The sequence below is a fragment of the Ornithodoros turicata genome, chromosome 8 (assembly GCF_037126465.1).
Source record: "Ornithodoros turicata isolate Travis chromosome 8, ASM3712646v1, whole genome shotgun sequence".
NCBI classification, from domain to species: Eukaryota; Metazoa; Arthropoda; class Arachnida; order Ixodida; family Argasidae; genus Ornithodoros; species Ornithodoros turicata.
The window spans coordinates 9768320-9788816 of record NC_088208.1 but is presented as its reverse complement, the minus strand read 5'-3'; the positions used below and the strand labels follow the sequence as shown (position 1 = coordinate 9788816).

The window sequence follows — 20497 nt, the reverse complement described above, 5'->3', positions numbered from 1 at the left end:
CCCATTCATCATCTCACAATAAAGTTGTTTGTTAGAGCACAGTTATTCAACCCGAGGGCGGAGTTTAGAGAGAACAACTCTCATTTCCGGCTCGATGTTGAGCTGCGACCTGTACTTTGTTTTTATCGGCGCCACCGCAGTGAGCCAAGTTCACATTAGTATATGTCGTGACAAAGGGAAGAATGATACTCATGGCTTCAGCACTCAAGAGCGTGTACCTTCATGTCAACCCTGCACCAAAATTCGGGGAGTGACTTCAGTGGAAACTGTTGATGTCCCTTTTTCAAATTCCCGAGCCACTTCGCGAACCCCACCTGAACCGGTCGGGATCCCTCGTGGGGCCGCGACCCACATTTTGGGAGGCACTGCTGTACGAGGTTGCAAAAACTACTAATAGTTCAATCCGTAAAACATATAGATAAGTGAAACATACATATACATATAAACATAAAAAAAAAAACTGAACTGATCGATCACAGTTGGCCAAACTGCTACCCATTGCACGTAGTGATTTGATGCGGATATGGTAATCAGCATCCAAGCCTCACAGTGTCGGGAAAAGCGTGCTTTTAGGGCATGGCGTTCGGTTAGCTGGACTTTACCATCTACCGTAAATCTGCTCCTGAAGGGTTGGTAGTGGGAGCAACAAAGAAGGAGAGGTCATTCTAGATGTTGCAAGTCACCAATGTGACGCCCGCTTCGAAAGTCAAGTTGTCGTACGGGGCAACATCAGTGAAAGCTACACTGAGTTGCATCCGAATGCGACACCTTGACGAGAGGTGCATGCTGCGCGGCATCAGGAAAGGGTGCGCTACATGACCTCTCGCCACCGGAGATGTGCGAGCAAAGGAAACGCGAAAAAAAAAAAAATAATATGACAAAACTTACCAGACGCAGGCCGTCCTCTTCAGACACTACTGCACTAGCCATGTGCTGTGGATCTTGGAAAAGCTTGCTGTTGAACTCTGACGCATCCATCTAATGTAGAGAGGCATTATGTGCTTATTCAGCCGTTCAGTATGCCTTTTTGATCTACAAATATTGCCATTGATAGCAAAACCTGGACACATACAGGGTGGCTTTCGACTGCTCCTATTCGCTGTATTTCCACAAACAAAAACCGTAAACATCGCCGAAGGCGACCAGTCAGGGTTTAATCATTGTCATTGGCTAGCGCTCCTTTAGTAGTTAAAACACTTATTCATTTTACAAACCTTATTCAATAGCGATGAGAACACGAAGTACCATTAAGGGACTCATCCAAATTAGCCTGCTCATTTTAAAGACACAATCAGCCAATCAAATTACCCTACTGCTGTTATTCTACCTGAGAGTGTAATCCTGTAGCGCGATACACCAACGAATGCACTCCGAAGGTAAGTGGAAAGAGAAAAAGAACTTGAAAAAAAAACAGAAAAAAAAACGCCTCCCTGTTCTCTAACCCGTTTCGCTAAGCGAAGCTCGGGAATTCGCATACAGATCTAAGAAGCACTGGAACAGTATGAAAAGTATGAAATATATTACGCGCCACGAAAAATAAAATCATAGGCATAGTTTCAACCAATTATTCTGCGACTATATATTGATGATATCATAAACATTAAATGTCTTTTAACATCTCCATAAGTAACCCTGTGACAAGGGAAAACGACATATACACAAGTCTCAAACACAGCTGAGGTTTAATCCATCATCCCACACGAATGTATGAATCAAGGGGGAAAGGGGAAAGAAGGGGAAAGGCACAGCTTCAACTACTCCGTGTGCCAAACACGAAGGGTTGCTATAATGACATCCGCAGAAGTGCATAACTCGACGGTTTCCCGTAAAACTCTTTTCGTTGTGTCAGCCTCCTTTACTCAAAACCCTAGCCTCCTTCCAAACGGATACGCAATTGTTGCAATCTTCAACATGTTCGACAAGTTTGACAAGACAAACCTTTTTGAAGGAGTTCAGGGTTTCGATCAAAGAGGCTGACACAGTGAAAAGAGTTTTACGGGAAGCCTTAGATATATGCACTTCTCTGTTTCGTACACGGAGCAGTTCAAGCTGTTCCTTTCCTCTTCTTCTTCCCCCATTCTCAGGGTTCGTTCTGGAGATCTGCTGTCACCAGCTTGCCTGCTTTTTAGTCGATCTTTACATCACAAAAAAAAATCTCATAAATCACGGACTTCATACACAAGTTCATCTATCTCTCCACATCATCATTCTCCTCAACCGTAGACCCCTAAGAAGGCTCCTGGGGAAAGCCACAAAATACACATACAAACTTTTCGACGAAGGTATTATCTTCTCCCGCTGTTCTGATGAGTAGTTTGTCGTCGAAAGCAGATCTTTGTTCAAGGTGTAAAGTGAGTCCATCGTCCAGCTTCAATATTCTTGCACCACTCTCCGACCTTCCTTCCAGGAAGAGCGGATACACAATTCTCCTTTCCAAGGAGCCTGAAAATGTACCGACTGAAATCAGTTTTTAGAACATTCCCTGTACTCTTTGGCGCACTACCAAATGCGTACGAAATGCGACAGCATTGCAGCAGACGAAGGGCGGTGCCTGCGCTGTCACTGTACACGACTGCCGGGCGTCGCTACGACAACCCCGACCATAGGTTGGCATGGGCCTCGTGCAAAAACACGAGTGTCGCCTGCAAACGCATCCCGGACATCTTGCACGCAGCTTCCTTGCATTACCGGTCGCCTTACTTATCGCCTTACTTTTAACTACCGCAGGACCACGCTCTAACGAACCATTTATTAAGGAATAGCAAGCCGTCCTTTCTGGCCGCCCTTTCCTGTGGAAATAAATAGATCCTCCCCCGGTCGTACACGGCTTACGTTCCTTATTTTCGGCACCGCGTCCGCATCTCCCGTCCGACACATCTGCGCACTCTATTCGCGTTTTGCATGACTGTAGGTGACGCATCTAAATCTCAACATGGTGGACTTATCCAGGTTGTCGCTCAGTTTCGATTTTGAGATTTCTGAACTGGAACGATGCTTCTCGATGCGTTGAAGGCGAACGACTATTACACGCGCTCATATACTTCTGGCAGGCGTAACCGACTTGTCCGAAGAGAAGGCTATAGTTATCGCGTATTACTTGCGAAGTCCCGGGGTGTTTGATCAACAACCACTTCGTGAAGGTCAGTTTCACGTTTACCGGTTACGAGGCCGAAATAGCAGTCAGCGAGTGTCCTGCGCTTCAAGAATATAAGAGACACGCGAGCACGCGACACCTGTTTCGGTGCTGTCATAGAGATAAGATCTTCTAAGCGTGTAGCGCGTGTACGAATATGGCTTATAATTTACAGGGTGATGTTGAGACACCCGTGTGTCAGTTGTGCGCATGTTTTTGGGAAACCTTAAGGAAACGTCGCATTCTTTCTACACTATTTCCCAAGCGATGTGACGCGGCGATTCGAATGCACAGTTACGAAGCTGACCTGGTATACGTTTTCGCGCTACCCCTTGCGCTTTCTTATAGTTAACTCAAGCTAACTTGGCTACTCAAGTGTGAAACAAATTTGTTCTCTTTTGCATCACCCCGTTGTCTCCACGGGGTTCGTGTTGCGAGACAACGTCGACGGCATCACGTGAGACGCGCTCTGCAGACACTGAGAGTGGACAACGGCGTCCGCCCGTTGGTGGTAGCCGATGTCGTGCGGAAGATTAGGAGGTTGTGGGATCGAATCCTACCACTGTCGATACTGTCTAATGTTTGCCCTCACTTTTCTGGCAGACTCTCCAGACGAATGTCAGGTACACAGTACCCGTAAAGTCGGTACCCGACGCACGCCAAAACCCCCTGTCCTCGAACCCTTCTTCCTGTTGTCCTGTCAGTACTCAGCTCATAGCCAGAGTTGCTTCGAGGCGCAAACACGGAATGAATCTAAAAGAAGCACACATTAGGGAGTATCACCACATCGGAGGCGCTCGACGAAAACTATGCTACAATATAAAGGAAGCTATCAAATCCAAGACCAGGAATGTGATGTCAGTCACTTCAGAGGAATCAGGTGCTGGGCGTTCCTTTCAATCTGCTACATCTCTTCTAATCATTCCAATCCTTCTAACCCCGCCCCCCTTTCCAAGATTGGTGATGTATAATGTCCGTAGTCGGGTTGCACACGACCGCTGATCTCGTAATTGACGTGTGAAACCCTGGGGAGGGTAGTGTACGGGCCTTCCATGAAGGTGGCAAGTTTTCCCGTCATGATGCTTCATAGCGGACTTCACCTCCAGGTGTAAAGTCCAAGGAAATAAATTGCCTGTCGTTAATTGCCTTGTTCTTCGCATGGTAGACTAAGAAGTTATGACTGCTTTCCCTCGTGCATCTTCGAGTGGTGGTAGTGGTGCGGAGAGAGGTTGTTGGTAAGGAAAGAGGTCAAGCAAGACGTAACGCGGTGCATATCTGGTGACCTCATGTGGGGTACGGTTGTACTCGTTAAAGACATCACCAAGCAACCGGGGCCACCAGTAATTTTACTTTTAAGGCGAGTAATGAGGGTTTGGTTTGTTCGTTCATGAGCCCATTTCATTGATGATGTTGAGAAGAAGTAAATAGCTGGTGAATGTCATGACTGTTCATGAATCTTGCAAATTTACTTGCGGTGAATGCCGTTCCACGATCCGATAAAAACTTGTGTGATGTGCCAACCGTCAAGACCTGTCGGAGGCACGAGATTTGGGAATCGGCAGTTGCCTTCTTGTGTGGAAAAGCCAAAGCATACCGGGCAGCGTGGTCGACGACCAAGTTTAATGGATTTCTCGAGTGACCCATATTTTGCAACGGTGTCCATAACAATCAGGTCAACGGGAGGTTCCGCTAGTAGCAAATATTCGAAGTACCGATTTTTTTCACTTTCGCTTTCTTGTAACGCAGTCAGATCTCGCATTGTTTTAACTCCCACATGCCTGAAAACGTGATGGGCCTTAAGAAGTACCTTGCTACGCAGTGATGAAGGATCATAAGCCTTTGGAATGCCACATTTCTTTAGGACGATCACACGAGGACTAACGACCAAGGACAATCACCAGAGACCCTCTCTAATTCTTCCAAGGTTGAGAGCTGCACTGCTGGTAACATCCATAATGTGTGTGCTTCGACGTCGTTGGAACCTTTTTGGTAGTTGACGTCGTACATGGATAACATAATGACTAACGGAAAAGGTGTCCAGTTGGATTCGTTATGGACTTCAGCCATTGAAGCGCTAAGTGATCCGTGAGTACTGTGGAGGCTGGTCGTTGAGATAGCAGTGGCATTTTTTCCAAGGCATCAACGATGGCCAAGCATTCCGACTCGGCGACTGTATAGTTCCTTTCATGCTGTTTCCGGGAATAGTGTGCCACAGGGTGGTTTGCTCCGTCGTATGCTGTTTGTTTCAGGGCTGCTCCGATTCCAGTGGACGAAGTATCACGACAGAGAATACATGAACGGTTTGTGTCGAGTATACGGAAGACTGGTTCGGACGTTTTGAACTTTGCAAATGCTTCCTCACACGCGGTAGACCACTCCCAGTTGGCGTTCTGCTGGGGGATGTGAGCGGGGCGCAATGGTGCCTGAAGCTGGGAGTGTATTGCATGTAGACGTTGATGGTTCCCAAAAGGCGTTGCATTTCCTTAGCGCACTAAGGGACAGCGAAATTCTGAATGAGTTAGATGTTACTAGATATGGGAGCCATCATTCAGGAGTTCAGGCAGAATGATATTTCTTGAGCTTAAGTTTGACGTTCTCCTTTTTCATGACAGTCACCAAAGCGTCAAAACGTTCAAGATGTTCCTGAAATGTGGTGGTACGGACTACGCTGTCATCGAAGTGGTTCACGACGTTCTTTAGATAGTGCTTGTTAATAACAGCCTTAATAGCTCGTTGAAACGTTGCTGGAGCATTGTTGATACCAAAGGACATGACCGTCCACTCATAGTAACCGGTCTGGGTGACGAATCCCATCTTGCGAATATTATAGGAGCTCATGGGGACATGCCAGTACACAGAACTGATGTCAAGGGTGCTAAAGTGGGCCCTAGGAATTTAGTACATCGTGGGTCCATGGAATGGGTTGATAATCAGGTACTATCCGTGGATCGAACTTTCCCTAATCGATGCACATCCGCGTTGATCCTTCATCTTTCTTCTCAGAAAGAATGACTGGGGAGGCGTAGGGTGAAACCCTATGGACCGTATGACCGTATGAACCCCTGCTGCAGCAGCGACGGGAACTTCTTACGATTCTCCATTCGGTCTGTTTGCGATGTCCAGTATGAAGTTCTGTGGATAGGTACAAGGTTTCATAATGTGATGCAGTGCAGTTCAGTCTTGATTGCCTCTATGTCGCTTTGAGACTTCGAGAAGATGTCTACGTGTTTGCGGATGAGATCTGCTAAAGCCTTGTTTTCCGTGGACGTGAGAGGAGACTACTGGGAAGAGTACGAAGTTGTCAGAATATTGCCAAACCCGCTGTCAGAGGTTACATCCGGTTGAGAGGGTGAAGGAGAATTCTCGCACAAGCAGCTCGTGTTTGGCGAGAGCGCTAATGTCACTATGTCGTGTGATAGCCAAAAATTTAGGAGCGTTATCGAGACCAAGAAGTAACTCGGCTTGTACACCTCGCAACACACGAACTTTCGAGTCCTCGCATGACATAATCGATATGAAAATGAGCATTGACGCGACCCAAAGTGCACCCTGGCGACTTGACATAAGGCATGCGAATACTACAATTTTAAATCAGCTGAAGCTTAAGTTCCCCGTAGACGTCTTCGCTGATGCACGTAAGTGTTGTTCCCATATCAGGAAATCTGTGAACAGGATGATCATCGATAAATGCTTTGAAAATGATTACCTTGGGTCGCCTGCCTCGTTTCCTTGACGCTGAGTGAAAGCACACACTTGTGGTCGATATGAGCATGTATTTTGCCAATGAAACTGCCCACTAAGGATTTTGATATTTGGGAGTGACGGTATAGTTGAGCTATCGATGGTGAAAGGCGGTGCGCCGAGAAGGACGCGTCGCCAGCCGCTAGGTTTCGCTGCAGGTGGGAAAGCTGATCTCGGTCCCATTGGCATTTCTTGTCAAGCTTCTCGACGACGCTGAGCCATTGCAATGGTGATTTGAACTCTTGTCCTGCGAGCGGACATTCAAATTCCGGAAGCAAGCCGTCAGAGAGGCCAAAGATGACGTGGGACTTCTGAGGCCTGCCAATTCCCCCAGGCACTTCCGATCGTACTAGTCCCTGAAAGACTGTTCCCTTCTTTGCCGCCAACGAATGAACATACGGATCGGATCTGAGGTCGAGGTGCCCAAGCAAACAGCCATGGATGATTTTATTTATTCGCATGTTTGTGCAGACTTCGAATAATTCACTGAGGTACCGCTGAAAGGCATCTCCTTCAACGTAGTGACAGAAATCTCTGCCTTTGTCGATGTCTGACCAATCCAGAGTGTATGTCTTGGCTTCGAAAAGTCGCAGCCACTTCTCCACTGGAACGTCATCAGGTATTGAGGTTTAGGAGGCATATCTATGAAACAAGGGAAGGGCCCTATCGACTCATGTAACGCGTGCATAGTTAACTATACTTTATTATCGGCGTCGGCGTCGTTGCGTATTTCACATATATCTATTGAGTTTGCATTAAGTCTCTCATTCGGTGAGGTTCTCAACCTGGTGGACGACATCTCGCGGTAAACACCTGCGGCATCTCGCAACATCACGCGGCTTACGACATTCTAACGCGCTATTTTCGTCGGCATTTACCACGTTCGAGGAAGCTTCCCTGTACGGGATGCTTTACGCCTTGTCCCATCCTACAGTCGCCAATATAGAAGGCTGCTGAGGGAAGCTCGCGTGTTCTCGTGTGTTCTGTTCGTGTGTTCTCCCTGCTGAACGGTTGTCGAACGGCTTCGAATATTCGAACCTGCATTCCCGTACAGCACGTTGTGCAGTGGGGGGACGTGTTGGTTAGGGCAATGTCATGAAGCAGCAAAGGTTTCTTGCTAAATTTTCCCCGGCGCTTTTCTTTGATAGCCTCCGCAACTGAACCTCTACTAGTGCGTAATAGATTCCTGATATCATAGTTTTGGGTGGTAGGCAATCAGTCCGCAGAACAATAGCCTCATCTCGAAAAAAATAACCCCAATATCTTTCCCGCAGAAGTATTTCAAATTATCGTGGCACCAGGCGACGCTCTCTTGCGTGCTCTCGGGGCTATAAATACAGGTTTCATCCCGAGCCATTAACCACCTATAAAATCAACTCTGATCAGCGTTTAACATTTGATTCCACTCCATTCTTCTTTATTTCAGGTGTCAACATTTTGGGCACCCAACGCTAACAGACTGCGGGCAAACGCAAATGTTCGTGCAACATATTTTCTACGGACCCAGTACTATAATGTCCAGTTCCGTAGCAACCTGAAGAACTGTCACACGCCTTCTGGTTTTATCCATGCCTTCCGTTTTGGGGCACATTTCCTTGACTTCAAAGGCTCCCTGCCATGCATGAACAAAGCTGACCACCTTTTCCCAGTCGCTTGTGACGAAGCACGGTCCCCGTACACATTCTTCATGCGTTGCTGGCACTGTTCCCTCTTTCGTCATAAATTCGATGATGACATGATGCTGAGGTTTGATGTTTCGCTTCAGCCATTGCCTCCTAGCGGTCGTCAACGCCCCGCGAGATGGAGTGAGAGAGGAGGGCCAAGTGACTGGTAACTATTATCTAGGAGGAGGATGCACTATGCATGCAACATTGCAACAATGTATTGCGTCGGTTGTATCCGGATATCCCATACTTAAGAATTCACATGTTCAAAATCACAGACGTCCAAAAAGCCAAATCGGCACAGTCTAATGCTGCCACCGCCTACAACCAACACCACCTAGAAGAGAAGGTCTCTCTAGTATCCCTCGCCCTCGCGATACGTCAGCGTACTCGATTGGTTTGGCTCCACTGAAAGGTCTGTCGTCTGCTTCGCCGGGACACCGCTTTCGTGTAATTGGCCGACGCGCATCCGAGCAGGTGGGCTATTGTGGCATACCCAGTTATACTTAAACTTAGTACATACTGCACGCCCCTCATATGCTCCCTCAATGTGGCTAACGAGTAAAACCGTGGTGACGTTTCGTGACGTAAGGTCAAATGAGGTACTACGCCACGCGCAGTCGAGTGGCAGTGCCTGCTGTTCCTGAGGACCCCTGAGTTTCCATTGATCTCGCTATCTCTGGTTTCTGGTAGGCTGAAAGCGATAACGAAACCCTGTCGCCGTGCTGAGCGCAGGTGTTTCCTTTCCATCGCAGCACTGCAAGCTAGAATTTGATGTGTACACTACAGGCTACTATCTGTAGTAAAGTGCAGGAATCATCTGTGCAATCATCCCCATGCAAGACGCATACACGGAAAAACCTAGCGGTAGTAGCCAGACTACTACCTACTCCCGAGAATGTCCCTTGGATGAGCCACTGATGTACCAACGCAAATTACAACAGCTTTTGCTTTCCATCTTCAGGATCCGGTGGAGATCTACATCACATACCTAGCAGTCAACACACCAACAAGAGAAGGCGTGACCGTCAGTGCTCAAAGACCCACTATTGACGACGATGACGTGGCATCGTCACTGACTGTTGTGTTATGCCTCTATTGGGCAGCTACCGTTCAGTATGCGCCCTTCATTGACCTGACAGCTCACCTTAATTGCTTTATAACAGATGCGATGCTTGATGTAAGCGTCTCATTGTTGTCGTTCACGTTTTGGGTTTTTCGGTGTATGTCCACTCAACATTTTAGGTTTGTGCGCAATAAATAGTATTTCGAGAATGTTGCTATCAGCTTGGCCTTTTATAGTACGCGTCGCACACATCATCAGAAAACATTACTCTGCCCACTGAGTAGAGAACTTTGCAGGCTCAAGACTGATATGCACCAAGCAACGAGCACCTATACATTTTGTAGTAGGGTACTCAGCTAAAGTGTGCTCATATCAGAGCACAGAAATGAACACAGAACATGCACATCTGTACCCAGCAGATTGAAGAATAAGATCCAATTGAAGCAAGCTGAGAGAAAGTACAAGTACATCCCAGGAGAAAGGTCTTGTACTGTGTTATACTCATCTATCTGACCAATATACAACGTTGCTGGAGTGTGAACGTACACCACTTGCACACAGCACGTTACGTGTGTAGCAGACACTCTCCTCTTTGGATGTGGGGTCGCATGATCGAGGTTGCGTCGGCCACCATCGGTGAGCAACGCCACTAAGCCTGGAGCGTCTGCTACTGTCTGCTATCACTTCCGAGACACTTGACGCTCTTCGGTTACCTCATCTCCGAAATGAAGGACTCAAAGGCCGTGAACGACCCTGAGGTTTTGGGACCGCTGACATTGTGGGAAGAACGAGTAGTGCAACACAAATCTCAATGTGCGTTGTACACGGACACCCCAGTTCTCCCCAACGGTGTGCGGCTCTATGGAGTTGTTACTTCAGAAATGGCTTCGGTTACGCCACCGGTACGTGACAACTGACCTGGACATCGACATATGAATCGGACTGTAAGGGGACGCGTTTGTTAAATGTACATGCCGCAGCTGCATCGCCATGCCGACCGAGCGTCGGAATATCTGCTGCTGTTCCATCGTTGACGTACGACAAAAACGCTCGGCAGTGATTGATAATCGCTCTCGCTGACGTACCTACCCCATATTCGAAGGTTTGTATCAGGCATTGTATCCTGACATCGAATTAAAGCGAGCGTCTTGCTTCTTCCCGGCTCATTCGGCGGAACCTTGTGCAAGCTGTCGCGACAGGAGGAGCCGATCCTTCATCGCCTGGGCCTCGATGTTGCCCTGACTTAGAGCCCTGCGCGGATGAGATTTTTGGCATCCGCATCCGACCCGCATCCGCACCAAACACAACAGTTTACATCCGCATCCGATCCGCTGAGCAAAACGCACCACCGCATCCGATCCGCAAAATCCGCACGTTTCAAAAGATGCGTAAAGACCGCCGGAAGCATGTTGGTATAATTTCGGATGCCTCCATGCTGTCACGGAAGCACTCAGTCATGACGACAAGCAAAGGTAAACATTTCAACAAACGGGATATGGAGGGACTTCTGGAACGCGTGGAACGCTACCTCGTCGGTGCTCGCGCGGTTCGAGACGTCAGAATGCCTCCTCTCCCATCTTGGCGCCGTGCATGGACACAGGTGAACCCGAGCATGCGCTCGCTGTCGGCTGTCGGCGCGCAATACAAATAAATTGCTGGTGTAAAAATGACAGCACGCGGTATATCCGCATCCGATCCGCTACCGATCCGCTGCCTTCGTATCCGCATCCGATCCGCATCCGACCTCGCGTCAACCGCATCCGATCCGCACACCGCAGAAAGTGCTAAATTTTCATCCGAATCCGCAAGTATCTTGCGGATATCCGCGGATTTCCGCTTCCATCCGCGGATGGTGCAGGGCTCCGCTGCTCCTCTCTAAGATGGATAGACATAGTCCGCGATGTGTCCCTGCCGTGCTGCAGTCGCCGACATATGCCATCTTTTGTTGCACTGCAAGCGGTACGCCGGCCCCCGATTCGTTCTCGCCTCAAGTCTCACTCCCCTAGGCCACAGGGAACTTTGGCGACGCTGCTGGGACCTGTCCGGAACTCCAAACAGTGGGCAGTCACCCGAGCCCTCCTGAGCTACCTGAAGGCTAGCTGGCCACCCCATCGTCCCCCGCCACTTTTTGTTTTCCTTTTTTTTTTTGCTTCTTTTTTCTCTTTTGGGAATAGCAAGGCGACCTTGGCCTGTCTGACCTTTCCTCCTTTCCTTTTTCTTCTTCTTTAATAAACATACCCCCCCCCCCCTTGTGCAAGAGACAGTCAGGCGCTGCCTTTCTCATTCATGCAACCCTGGACTCCGCGCTGGTGAGCTATACGGCCACACACTTGGCCGTGGGGGCCTTTGCGTGGAGACATGACAGACCAAACAGACTTTCCCTTGACAGGGAACTAGCAAAGACGTCGGAGATACGCCCTACAGCAAACGCCTCGAAGTACTCTCGCTTTGAACTGTGCACTGACACAGTTCTCCAGTTGTAGACGTGCAGTGAAGGATTGCACTGAAGCCACGGATATTACTCTCGTGATCGCAATCCTGTTTTGTCGGGCTGGATATATGCTTTGTTTTTCCGAAAACGTGATATAAATCATATAATGAATAGCAGTCAGCAAGAAACAGCTCGCAATGTTCGTGGCAGACGTTTTTTTCTCCCAACGAATGAGGGGGCTCTCTACCGTAAACGTCACTCTAGGGGGGCGTTGTCTGGAGTCGTGACGCCCGGACCTGTCATCGCGGCAGTGATTTTGCAAATGAATTGCGCCGCGGTGAAACAACTTTAGGCAGAAATATTTTGTGGGAATGCCTTTCACATACTGCTTTACAATGTGACAGCAGTTTTTGGTCATGTTGGATACCACTTTAATGCTCCTTTAATACATCCAATGACGGCAAAAACCCAGAGACAAGGGACGACGACAACTGACACACACAGACGAAGTCTCAAACTGTGTGTGTCTGTTGTCGCCGTCCCTAGTCTATTGAGCAATTCTTTGAATACTTTCCATTGTGTTTTAGTATGCTGCGAGACCTCACGAGGCAGTTTTTTGCATTATCCTTAAATAAGAAGCCAGGTAGCTTTGCAGGCAGTAGTCACGAGTGCCGCTCGGGATTATTTTCGATTTCACTCGGGATTACTACAATATAGCAAACACCGAATGAGAGAGAAAAAAAATCCCGGCACTTCAGGACGTCAAAAACATCCGGCATCTCGAGATTCGGGATATGCCGGATCCCAACACAAAATGGGACTACCAAATATACCTCAAAAGGGTGTCGTGATACCTACTGTTTTTCTTAGAGTGATGGTACTTAGTATCAAAATAAGCAACTCACGATCGAGACACTTGGTGTGCTGCGCCCAGGTCAACATCAAGGTAATGCACAGCCATACGTTCGGACACCAGCGGGGAAATCGACGTTCGCACTTGAGGAAAGCCATTGCAAAATCACTGTTAGCGGTCAGCCACCGAGGTTTAATACATCCACGTATTTTAACAAGAGCAACAGGTAGCTCTATCGAAAAACTCTTCGCACCTGCTTTCTGCGCACAAGCATTGTCCGCTATGCCCAATTACTGCGTTTCCGATAATCCGGTGAAGACAATCGAAATGAATTAATTATCTGTCTTTGCAGGCGAGAGACGGGTATGTTCTGCTGTGAGAGTAATCGCCTTCAATCATTGAAACCGTTTTAATTTCCGGCCATTAGGCTTTTAGAAACGGTACTTTCCTCTTGAACTGGTTCATTAGCACTTCCTTGAGTCGTAATTGTAAATTTCCGGTATAGAGTAGTACAATGCAAGCATGAATCGGTGACGCGCTATATAACGCATTCTTCGGTACTAGAGAACTCGCTTCAGAAGTTCAGGGCTGGCTCCGGACAAGGGCCTACCGCTGTGGCAGAGTGTTATACGCAGACATATATGCCCAGATATATATGCAGGTACACCCAGTGTTATATACAGACCCAGAAATACTTTCCAGGGCTAAATGAAACGCCTCCGTCTTCGCCTTGTAGCCCATGTCGTTGAAGCTCACAGTGGAACACCCAATCACATTCCACGACACTGTGAGAGGAATGTGGGGCCCAAGTAGGGATGGACAGATGGTAATAGATGAGGCAAACACGGAAGACCCCATCAATTCGGCTTAAGTGGTCCGCGTTCGGGCGCCAAGATGTAACGTTAGCTGTCGTCACTATATGCTTATATACTCGTATAACACACAATTCCCGTTGACGGCTGGCTTCGGACGGCGCACGTCAAAAAGCCCCAGCTGGTCGAAATTATCCGCAGTCCTACCCTGCGGCACGTGCAGCATGTCGCCACACTAGGCAGACAAATCTTACGTGTAACATCACGGCACCATTATTATTATTATTAATATTGTTGTTATTATTATTATTTATTCTCCTTTGTCGTCTTTTCTTCAACACGCGGCTACATGACGCCCATTCTCGCCACACATGAGTGTCATTATAAGGCACTGAACAATACGTCGGAAATGAAGCAACAATAACACTACCACGAACTCCGTGGCTAGTATATCGAGTATCGCCGATAGTGTCGCGCGGCGCGATTTGTTTCTCTTACTGGGAACATCCTCCACTCATTTCGCTCGTGTTTTGATAAGAACGACCGCCGTGTTTCTATCGTTAGAAGAAAACTCTGCTGACGGACTACACTTTAAAAGAAGAACTTCACGGCCTCAACACGCTCCTATAGATAATCACGATGACAGACTGAACTAAACGGCTGAACGTCCGCTGAGAGAAGCAGAGGAATTTGGAAAGAAAACGGCAACCTTTATTTCAAAACTGCATCAAGAAAAAAAAAAAAAGAAGAAAAACGCGAAACAGATCACGTGGCGGTGTGTGGCCAGGTGTGGGTAGGTTTCTGAGTTGAAGCACCCCCCCCCCCCCTCGAAAATCGTGCCTTTGGGAGTACATTCGAGACAGGGAAAGTGACATTCTTAAATCCTCTGATGATGAAATGGTGAAAAGAAAAAGGAAAACTATTTTTTAGTGAGCCGAGAGACATACACCTCCGATGGTGGCAATAAGAGAAATTCACTGGGCGATTGCGACAGTCGGGACTGCGAAATTTGAACGCAGCTGTTGAAGCTGAGTTATACCCCACTCTTTTTATTTTCCACATATAGTACTTTCTCCAGGTAGCACTCCCATCCCAGTTTCTGAAGTCGTGGTCCACGTTGGTGAGGTACAGCTCGGGTATGTATCTAGCGCGACTCAATGCCACGTATACCAACTTTTGCGGATGACTCTTGGCATAGGAGTACCCTGCGATTTGTGAATGGTGATGATACTCGCCTGCACAACAGGTAGCTGGCATTTCCTCACCGACATATAAGTCTTCTTATCGATAACGCGGCTGACTGTGCGCCTTTCGATAGGTATCCAGTTTTGCTGAATGTCTTTGTTGAGCGCCCGTAACTGCCGGGAATGTGCAGACGTCACGGTTCCAGTCGCAGGTTTGGAGACAAGCCCACTGAACTGCAACCAAATGCGTTCTGGCTCCGCTTGAAGCGTGGACCACTGTCTCCGCTTTCCTCCTCGCGCCCTCTTCACTATCGCCGTACGCTTCCCTGCTGCTTTACTCCTCACGCTCTCCCGCAGTTAGCTACGCAGTGTATTTCACGGTTGGGTAAGCCAATCAACACTCTGCAACGGAGGCTGGAGAAACACCAGACAGAGAGGGACCCCGTTTGGAGCAAGCCATGAACGGCTGAACCGTGTTCAAGAAATACATAGAAACAATTGGCCGAGTTTGCGTTACGTCGTGTATGACCGATTGAACAATTATCTCTCGAGCAAGTACTAGTGAACCAGCTCAATACGTGAATTACCGCTTCTAAGTTACCTTACGGCCGGAAATTAAAACGATTACTATGCTTGAATGTGAATACTCTCATGGCAGCACATATCCATCGATCACCTGTAAAGACGGACAATCGATTAATTTCTATTGTCTTCATCGGATTCTCCAAAAATTTCTTACAGAAAAATGCAGTGACTCCGAATATCGGATAGTGCATTGTCCGCAGAAACCACGTGTGACTAGCTTTTAAATACAGCTGCCTGTGAATCTTTTTACAAAACGCGTATGTATTAAACCTTTGTCTCTGACCGCCAACAGTGCCTTTGTAATGCCTTTCCACGAGTGTAAACGTAGGTTACTCCGGTTATGCTTTCACGTATGGCCGTGCATCACTTTGGTAATGATTTGGGCGCAGCACACCTGGTGTCTCGACGGTGAGTTCCCGTTTTATATTAACAAATACTACGTATATCAATGGCAGTGTCGGGAGCTGTGGACTGATATTGAGACTATATTCGACTGTAACTTATATGGAGTTGGCATATGCAAAATTTCACTCAACAGAGCGTCGTAGTTTTCGGGATGGACACGAAAAAATGAACATCGTGTTCAAGTCCGGCAGGGGTTCCACGGTAATATAAGCATGTGATATTGCGCGTTGGCGGACGACACGAGGACTGTTTGGGATATAATAAACCGCAGCTAAGTTTTGTCTCGAGTCGGTTGGCTCCAGTCGGGGACTTGGTTGCTTCATGGAAGAAAAACCTTCACTTGTAAATAATTTCATATGAAGTTAATTGAAATATCTTGCACCGTGACGGCGAGTATGACAAGCGAATATGTGACAGCGTTTGTTTAGTTTTCGATTGTGTTCGTTGTGTCAAGTACGAAGCAGCTCTACGTTCTGCGACCGTTTGCGGGGACGGATCATTGCCGCAAAAGATTGTGACTCCATTGGTATACTGACTCCAGTTTTGAAACGTGTCCTGTTCTTCCTCTGGAGGGCAGCGTTCGATCTGTGCATTCACTGCATGTAGCAATCCACTGTCCCGAAGTGACGACCAACCGTGTCGTCTTGGACAAAGTTGTGGCGCATGGACGGTACATGGACGAACGTGGTGGGTGCACGGGTGGGCAGTAACACATTTTTTTTGTATTATAATAGTGATCCACAATACTTCACAAAAACACGTATAATACCAATACAATAATACTTCTGAAAGTGTGTATTATAAAACATAATACTAATACTGTATTATAATAATACGTACATTATGGTAATACAAGGAATACATAACTTTTTGGGAAAGTCCAGGGGTGGGGGATATGTTTATTAGGGGAAAAAAAGGCAAGCAGAAAGGAAAGGTCAACCAGACAGAAGTCGACTTGCTATTCCTTCTAAAAAGAATGAAAAAAAACGGAATAAAAAGAAAGAAAAAAATGGAAAAAGGAAACAGGAAACAGAAAAGGAAAAAGACGCAAGCGGCACATGGGCAGCAGGGGGGCATGAGTGCATGATCGCTCAGAGCCAGTCAAGGAGCCCAGAGTCACCCAGGAAGCATAAAGGCGCTCTGGTAACAGTCCATTGCTTCTGCCCTACAGGGCCAAGTAGGGTGGCCAAAGAGAGGTCTCTGTGCCCTAGGGCAGATAGGCGGTGCGTGAGTGCAGTCCGAGGAGCGGCATATCTTGGACAGGTCAAGATTAAATTATAGGTGTCGGCGTCGATGGAGCAGGAGGGGCACGCCGAAGAGCAACGCCGCTTTATCTTGAACAGGAACGATGGAGTACGGGCAACATTCAGGCGTAGACGATGGAGAGCTGACTCTCCCTCAAGTCCAGCGCTTGCACAACATTGATTTCACAGTGTACTGTACCTGTCGTATGAAGCAATAGATGCATTACTGGCTATTTCACTTTAATAATAAAATTTTCTCAAAAATCTAATCTTCGAGTGCTAGCTCGCCTGTTTGGTCGAAGCAAAGAACGTCTTGTGGCATATTTGACATTACCAGCTCGCGTGGCGTTACGGTTAAGGTGATCGCTTTCCACGCAGAGACTGGGAGGTGACGCGGGTTCGAATCCTGCCACCGGCTGTACTGTCTGAGGTTTTCCCTGGGTTTTCCAAAGACTTTCCAGACGAATGTCGGCACAGTTCCCCCTGGCCCAGGACACGTACTAACCCCCTCGTCTGCCACTCCTTCCTGCTGGGCTCTCTCCATCTGTCCACGTTCTGTACGCTGTTCATAGACACAGTTGCTTCGCGCCGCTAACACGGAATTCTAAAAAAAATGAGATTGGGACTTGCATGTCGTGCCCCGGTACCTCATGAACCCCCACGAAAAATTTACCATTCAGAATTGTGCGACTTTTCTGGTGGATGTGACAGCGAAAATGAGCTACCTCCCACCTCCTTGAGCAGGTCACCCATGGCAAGTTTGAGACGGTCACAAAGGCTGCATGCAAGACTCCTGACGGAATATTTTGTTATCTCCTTTTCACCTGGTGTGCCAATTTGCGACAAAGACAGAGGTGGAAATGGAACAGTGTGAAGGTGCAATGACAATCAACCCGTTTTCACAGCACATGGGCCCTTGTTATCATAGTGTGCTCTGGCTGAGTGATACGGGAGAATAGCCAGTGCCCGCTGGGAAAGCCGAAAAGTATTACTGTCTCAACTATTAATACAGTCATACGGGTAATTCATATTTTGGCATACTATAATACTTCTTGAAAATATGGATTAAAATACGTAGTACTACTACCAAAATGTATTACAGTAATACTATTATAATACAATGTACTATAATATATGCCCACCCATGGGTGGGTGGGACATGTATGGTATCGTCGAATAAGAGTCGTGAAGGCCGACGGTTTACATGACAATCGACTATGAAGCGGAATGGATCTAAGAACAGACAACCTACAGCTTGAACGTGCTAACGTGAACTATTCTATTCTGTTGGTTCTGTGCCGTCCGTAGCTTAGCGCGTGGTGTTTAACGATAGCGCTTGCCCTGCCATATTAACTGCCCTCCTCTAGCGAGCAGGCGAAGTCTGGGAGTGAAATGTTCTTAGAATGGGTGCCCAACAAATTGTAACGCGCTGTTTGACAGGAATTGGGTGAGACGCAGGAGTGACTGTCCTTGGGTCAACGTGGAAGTCATCTGGACCGGTATTAGTTTCGATGTAGGCTGGCTCCAAACGATGTATGCCTGCCATTGATGGAGGGCATTAAGTGTTTTGATGTACGATTGAAGACTTGGTTAGTTAGGCCATTGTATGGAGGCTGTAGGGACCGTCGTACGCTGTCAACGCGCACGAAAAGCGCGCGCAGGTATGGTGGTCTTTATGTATGTACAATCTCGTCGGTGATCGGTCGCGAGGTGGAGCAGCCCGAAGATTGCTTAAATTAATTGATGGGCTGACATAGTCCGTCTGTGTCGAGGACGCTGGCGGCCTTTGTTGGAGCCAAGAACTCGACAGGTACTATGAGGGATATGTCCAGCAGACGAGTTGAGATGACGCACATCCCAAATCTGGTTTTAAAAGGAACGGAGGCCGAGCAGGACGATTGGTACACCTGTGTTCAAGCCGTAGTATTGCTGTGTGCCTTGACAGCAGCCTTGAGGTGGCGATACAACATTTTAATTAGGCCATTTTATACGTGATGGTAGGCCGTAGTCCGGATCTGTTGTGAGGGCGGTGTGAGCATTGAATATAAACGGCTCGGACTGCCATCAGCGATCCGTTGTTACGGTATTTGGGAGTCTGAAACGAGCAACCCACGTGCTCATGAATTCTCATGCTGCCGCTGTGATGATTTGGTGTTACTTCTGGCCACCGTGTGAATCCGTCGATAAACGGTCGGACCGCAGGTATTGTTGACCTTGTGTCGTCGTGAATGACCCAACAATATGCAAGCGAACCTTGTCAAGTCGCGTTTCTGGTGGAAGGAAGCGACTGATGGGAACGTGAAAGGTGTGCCACTGGATTTTTGCTGTCTGGCATTGTTCACAATACATAATATTGGGTTGCATGGCGAGGCCAGACGCAGCGGGTACCAATCAGCTTTTGTGTTGCACGTACTGTGCGCCAATGCATGCAGAGCGTCAAAGACTTGTCGACGTAGAGCTGCTGGGACGAAGGCCGCGGATGTTCCAAAGAAACGTCGCAAACGGCTGTTCTTCGAGGCGCAAGTTGGATTTCGTGTCGGCGCGTAGCTCGGTTAGTTCGTCGTCCGTACGTTGGAGTTTGCCTAACTCTTCGAGGGTCAAATGTGTGCCGGTTGACTGCTGGTTTTCCTGCACTATCCTGGCGACGCGACAGTGTGTGTCTGACACGGTGTTCTTGCAACCGCTTACGTGTAGGATGTCCGCGGACAACTCAGAAATGAACGAGAGTTGCCGGTTTTCCAGAGGAATGTAGTTGTTTCCAGATGCAACGAATGCATACGTTTACGGCTTATGGTCCGTATAGATTGTGAAGCTGAGGCCTTCAAGGAAGTCACGGATGTGCTTCACCGCAAGGAAGACTGCAAGTAGTTTGCGAGAAAAATTCCTGTGGCGCATTTCTCTCTCCCTGCGTTTCCGGGAGAAGTGTTGGAAGTTTGCTGGTTGAAGAAGTGACTACTATTACGTTAGTGGGCGCACCGTGCACAGTGTCAGCTAGCAGCGTGGCGTTGAATAAATCACGCTTTACCTTCTCGAACGCGTCGATGGCTGCCTGAATCCAAGTAACTGGGGCTGCACGACCTCTGGCTACTTGGACTAACAAGGTCCCCAGCGACTGAAGTGTGTACGCGCTGTAGAGTATGAACCGTCGGCAAAAATTGACGCTTCCGAGGAGCTCGCGGTACCTGCGAGATGAAGTCGGCTGCGGGAAGTCTTCAATGGCTTGCACTCTGGCTGGTGGGGGCGTTATGCCTGAGCTGGTGACGCGATGGCCAAGGAAATCAGCTATTCTACTCCAAACTCGCTCTTGTTGCCGTTGATGACGATGCCAAAGTCATATTAAACTGAGCGAAGAGCGCGCAAAGATGGGCCGCATGTCTTT

The 20497-nt window shown here is 47.9% G+C and overlaps 1 protein-coding gene across 1 annotated transcript in view; it reads right to left on the bottom strand.

The window, feature by feature from the left end:
• LOC135365916 (venom metalloproteinase antarease TserMP_A-like) overlaps positions 1 to 13109 on the bottom strand; it is a 74387-nt gene extending 61278 nt beyond the window's left edge. The window contains exons 1-3 of the mRNA XM_064598580.1: positions 12941 to 13109; positions 2267 to 2442; positions 889 to 978 (exon numbers count right to left, since the gene is read on the bottom strand). Of these exons, the coding sequence (XP_064454650.1) occupies positions 889 to 978; positions 2267 to 2442; positions 12941 to 13046 (372 nt within the window). The 5' untranslated portion in view covers positions 13047 to 13109. The remainder of the gene's footprint in view (positions 1 to 888; positions 979 to 2266; positions 2443 to 12940) is intronic.
• Between the last annotated feature and the right edge of the window lie 7388 nt (positions 13110 to 20497).